A 5,141-nucleotide genomic window follows, 5' to 3' on the forward strand; every position below is an offset into this window, starting at 1 on the left:
TATATATATATATATATATTAATTATATGTAAATATAAAAATACCATTGTAAACAAATTATATTTATTTTAAAATTTTATTAATTTTTATATTTTTATGATTTTGATGATACTAATTTATTAAATTATATAAAAAGACAAAACCACTATTGTGATAAAATGGTAAATATTTTTTACCTCAAAATCAAGTTAATAAGTATTTTCTACCAAAAGTCTGAAATTGTAAGTGTAGAATAAGTGTATCTTTTAAATTTTTGAAATGAAAATTTGGTTATTTAAATTATAGAACATTCGTAAGTTTAGTCAATTCACCAAAATATATATACAAAAATCATTTATAAAAAATTCATGAAAGATATAAACATTAGCTTGAATAACCTCACATCAAATCAATATAAGCATAGAACTTTTAAATTATGATACCAAACTTGAAACAAAACCTCTTTAATTTACGTAACTAGATGGTTATTTCGAAATTTAAAGGAATAAACTGTTTTGACTTATAATTTCAAGGACAGTTCTTTTTATTTCTTCATTTAAAAAGGCTCCTTTTGTTTAGCTGATATCAAAGGCTCTTTTTGTTTTCTTAACAGTGAGATCAAAGGCTCTCTACTTCCTCATCTGTGAATAACATAGTTATATTTGTATTAATTTATAAATTTCTCCACATAACTAATATTAATTTAATTATGGATTTAATTGATATTTTTTTGATAAATGATGTATTCATCTTCAAGTGCGAAGAAGGGCGAAATGAGAATTTTTACAAATTTTGGAATGGGAGGACTAGTTGTAGAATTAGAAGTAGAAAAAAACAGCCTTCTCTTTATCTCAAATTTGGAGGGAAAAATCTGTTCTATCTCATAGACAATTAAAAAATATTTGATGCAAAGAGTGCGTAAATCTAATAAAAATGCACATAAGATTATGAATGATTGTTGCACAAAAACCACGAAGATGTTCCACTTGACAATGCAAGAAGAGACATGCATACATGATACATACAACTTCAATGGCCGCAGCCGCCAACAAAGGCGATTAAATCTATCAGGGTAGCATATAACAAATCAAGAGACAAGGGACCTAGAAATTTCCTATATTCAGATGCACCATTGGTGATGTTTTTATGAAGCTTTTGGACCTCTGCAAAACTATCCTCCATGACTAACGACCAAGATATACAACCATCAGTGTCTTCTGGATCCACATTGGCAACCAGACCAAGTGTTTCACCCTGTTCGAGCTCAAACGACAAGCATAAAAAGTCCCGATTCGCCTTTATCCCAACCATCAGAGCTTCATGATATAGCCAATTAATAATTTGGCTAGCAACCTGTAAGATTCCAATTGTTGTAGTAAGCATGCATGAATACCAAGTAAAATTTTTAAGTTTATGTAAATCGGCAACATAATGCAATCCTTCTTTTACAAATCCCTTTTACCTGCTGCAAAATAATCACAGGAAGATCAGCTAAGTTGCAATCATATTTGTTTATTGAGTGGGTATCCTCAGACTTTCCCTTGAACAGGCCTGCCACATTAGGAGAGCCTTCTGCTTTAACATTGATGCGATCATCGATTACGACAACCTTAATCCAAAACTGACGCTTGATAGAATTTTTCTCACAATAATCTGATGTTTTGATTTGGCAACCATGAAGAATAGATGGAGGAACCTCCATAAATAGGGTCCATGATGACCCCCGAGAATGCCATGTGGGATTGGAAATTAGTTGGAGATATGGGACCTTGAAAACCTGCAGATGTCAAAAGTATAATAAACAATATGTCCACTTTACAAAACAGCTGTAGTCTAATCCAAAAGAGCAATACCACATTTTCCAGCTCTGCAAGAATTTTACTTGAAAAGATCCTATGAGCCAAAGACATAAAAAAATGACCAAGAAGACTGGATCCATCTTTTGCCTGTGCACCAGATAAACGATTACCAGAGGAAATTGGTTTTTCGCTACTTCTTCCAAATATATGTTCTTGATAAATCTGTTGAATATAAATCTCATAACAGGTAGAAATAGAATGCTGCCCTTTCTTCTTAAGGGTGTTTTGTTTGGCATCATGCATCAATATGTCTGATGAATCCAAAGGTGAAGATGCATTTTCTGCATTATTGGTAAGTTCACCTTCAACTGTAGGATGATCTTGACCAGTGGACACTAGCGATAGGTACACAGAGGTTCCTTGACCTAAACTTAATTGTAAATAATTTTCCCGTAATCCAGTCAGACTGAAACCGGTAGACGTGTTAAAAGCTTCACGATTCACCAGATCAAACACCTGGAAGAACAAGTAAAAAGCAACATATTAAAACAGGGAGTCACACGTGCACTGGCAGAGTTTGAACAAAAACTTTGGGGTGCTGAATTTTTAAAATTCTAATTGATAAATTAAAGATAATATTTTATTGTAACTTTAAGTAGGAAATTTGCAAACGCAATGGGAGAAGGAGGGGGGAATCTGAGAAGCTACAAAAGTTAGAGAGAGATGGAGCCACGGGTGCAACATATCGGTTTGGTTCATTTTTTGGATAGGAAAAAATCTGAATGTTACTTTGATTGAGCTTTTACAACATTACTCACAAAATTCAAACCAAACCTAAGAAGAACATATTGATTTGGTTCACTTCAATCGGGTTAGCATTTTTAAAAATTAAGACACTTATTTCAAAAAAATCTATTTTTTTTTTCAAACACTAGACTTTGTATACTATTAAAAAAAATTATGACAGGATTACAATACATAAACTACAATGAAAAAAAATAATGTGTAATCATTAAGAAATACATAAATACAACACATTTTTTAATATAACTTTATCAATATAGTGTGAAATAAAATATAATGGTTTTGTTCAAACATCAGTGGTCGATTTCAAATGGCGTGAAATCATACTCAAATAGAGGTTGAGTTTTTTTAGATGAAATGGTATAATTACCACCAGAAACTCACACACAACTGCGAGGTCCTGGGTTCAAACCCGGGACATGATGTCCAACCTAACAATATCGGCATTTTTGCCAATTGAGCTAGGACTTAGGAACTTTGGTTTATTTTGTTTGGTTCAGTTTTGACTCAAACATTGAAAAAAATCAAATCAATTTAACTTATTTCAATTAAATTTTTAGTCTATCGGATTATTGGTTTGACGTTTATAACCCTAGACAAATCTCAACACACAATTATAATTTAAACCGAAAAATGTAGTGTATTTTTTTATAATTTTTCTTATATGTTATTTTTCAAAAACAAACTGTTGGGGACTTTGGGGTGGCCATGGTCACCCCTAGTCTCAACAAAGCTCCGCCACTCACACATGTACGAAAACTAGATAAACTAGACACGACAAACCACCACTAACAAAAAAACAACTACCTGCTCATTAAAAATTGCTTTATGTACATCGCGAAGGAGTGAATGAGTTTTCTTCACATACTCCTCATCACTTGAAGATTCCGTGTCTGTTTCTCCCAAGCAATGCTCATCAGATAAGGGAGATTTGTTTTCATTGGATTTCTTCTGCATATTTAGTTGTGCACCGACAAAACCAAATTCGAGAGAATGACACAAATTGGGAGACACATTTATAGCCAGCATCCCAGCTGCATCATGATTGACACGGACAGTGGACATAGGTGATGACCGAATAATAGCTCCTTGGTCATACGAGTTATCAAAGAGATCAAAAGTGAAGCCCTCATTCCCTGGAACTATAGATGCTTGGCGTTGCCGTTTTACTTTCCAATTTTGCTGCAACCTGTTTGCTTAACAGGATATGTAATAGGTAGTCACGTAAGCTAGTAAACAAGACATTCTCCAAAAGTAAGCTGATTATGAAACAAATACAGGCATTTGCTAAATTATTTCAGAGCCAGCTACCTAAGGCAATGAAATGTAGTTATGTAAGATCTAACCATGTTTTTAAATTTCTTGCCAGCATGACCCAATTAGGTGTATTAAGTAAAAAGATAAGAATGGAAAATCACCTGATAAGGGCACCATAAAACCTAGCTTCCCGAGCAAGTTGCTGTTCAAAAGCCTTGGCAGATTGCTTGAAATATTTCCCAACTTGCTGCACATAGAAGAAAGTTTGTACAAAAACTTCATTACATATTACAAATCCCAGTAAAAGCTATATAAATTGTGCTTATCACTCGTGTTTTGAGTTGCATTCTTGTAGTTTAAGCAAATGAGCTATAACTTCAGTGGAAAGGGGAACTGAACTTAATATTATGAACATAAGTAAACTGGAAATAAGTTACAGTGATTTTTTTTAATTTAAAAAAAGAAGACAGAAAAGTATTTACACGGTAGCATTGAAGCTTGGTGGCTGCAGATACAGCAAGGTCGGACAAAGCTTCATTTGGTAATGGTTTTGGCCTTGTCATGCTAGCCACAGTTACTGCATCGTTTGCTTCCACCTAAGCAGAATAATTTCAACAAAACATGATATCTATATTGTTAGTCTGCACATAATATACAATATAACAATCTGTGCCATAGAAAAAACAATCTTGAACAATATCTGAAGTATGGTTGCTACTCAGAATGCCAAAAACTTGGTTATTTAATAATGGATTCATTAAGATCAAATGAAATGACGTGTTTCTTGACGAACTGGTGATTGCTACTTCCTCCTAAAGCATTGTAAGTTGACATTCATATACGTTTTCTCAACACGTAATTTCATTCCTGGATGAGTGACACTAACATAATTTTCTTTAAGCCGCATGTGGTTTATCTTAGAGCATATTCCAAATTGAGCTTTTACAGACCATTTTCAGAAACCAAATTGCCTCAAACAATTCTCTTTCATTGTTGCAAACAGATATACAGAGAAAATTTTGAACTGGTCATAGGATTCCTAAACGTAGATGAAATCATGAAAACGGTGATTTGTTGCTGAAAGAAACATGCACTACTCACAGTGTTGATGAGATCTATGATGACAGAGAGCTCCTGATGAGCCAACTTCAAATTATCCACCATGCCTTGCCATTGCCATGGTGTTGAGGTCTCCTTTGAGCTTTTCTTCTGCTTCTTCTTTTCCTCGTCCTTCTCAATGGCCCAAGCGAAGTCAATTCGCCTGATCAGAGAGATTCGTTTTTCATCGTAATCCGCATTCCT

At 33.7% G+C, this 5,141-nt stretch overlaps 1 protein-coding gene across 3 annotated transcripts in view; it reads right to left on the reverse strand.

Annotated features, from left to right (window-relative positions):
* Positions 1–898: 898 nt before the first annotated feature.
* LOC101488234 (mediator of RNA polymerase II transcription subunit 17) overlaps positions 899–5,141 on the reverse strand; it is a 7,025-nt gene continuing 2,782 nt past the window's right edge. For all 3 annotated transcript variants that reach the window (XM_004508461.4, XM_004508460.4, XM_004508459.4), the window contains exons 3-9: positions 4,941–5,139; positions 4,322–4,435; positions 4,001–4,086; positions 3,390–3,771; positions 1,833–2,294; positions 1,442–1,756; positions 899–1,332 (exon numbers count right to left, since the gene is read on the reverse strand). In XM_004508461.4, coding sequence (XP_004508518.1) covers positions 1,009–1,332; positions 1,442–1,756; positions 1,833–2,294; positions 3,390–3,771; positions 4,001–4,086; positions 4,322–4,435; positions 4,941–5,139 — 1,882 coding nt within the window. In that variant the 3' untranslated portion in view covers positions 899–1,008. The remainder of the gene's footprint in view (positions 1,333–1,441; positions 1,757–1,832; positions 2,295–3,389; positions 3,772–4,000; positions 4,087–4,321; positions 4,436–4,940; positions 5,140–5,141) is intronic.

The sequence above is a fragment of the Cicer arietinum genome, chromosome 7 (genome assembly GCF_000331145.2).
Source record: "Cicer arietinum cultivar CDC Frontier isolate Library 1 chromosome 7, Cicar.CDCFrontier_v2.0, whole genome shotgun sequence".
NCBI lineage: Eukaryota > Viridiplantae > Streptophyta > Magnoliopsida > Fabales > Fabaceae > Cicer > Cicer arietinum.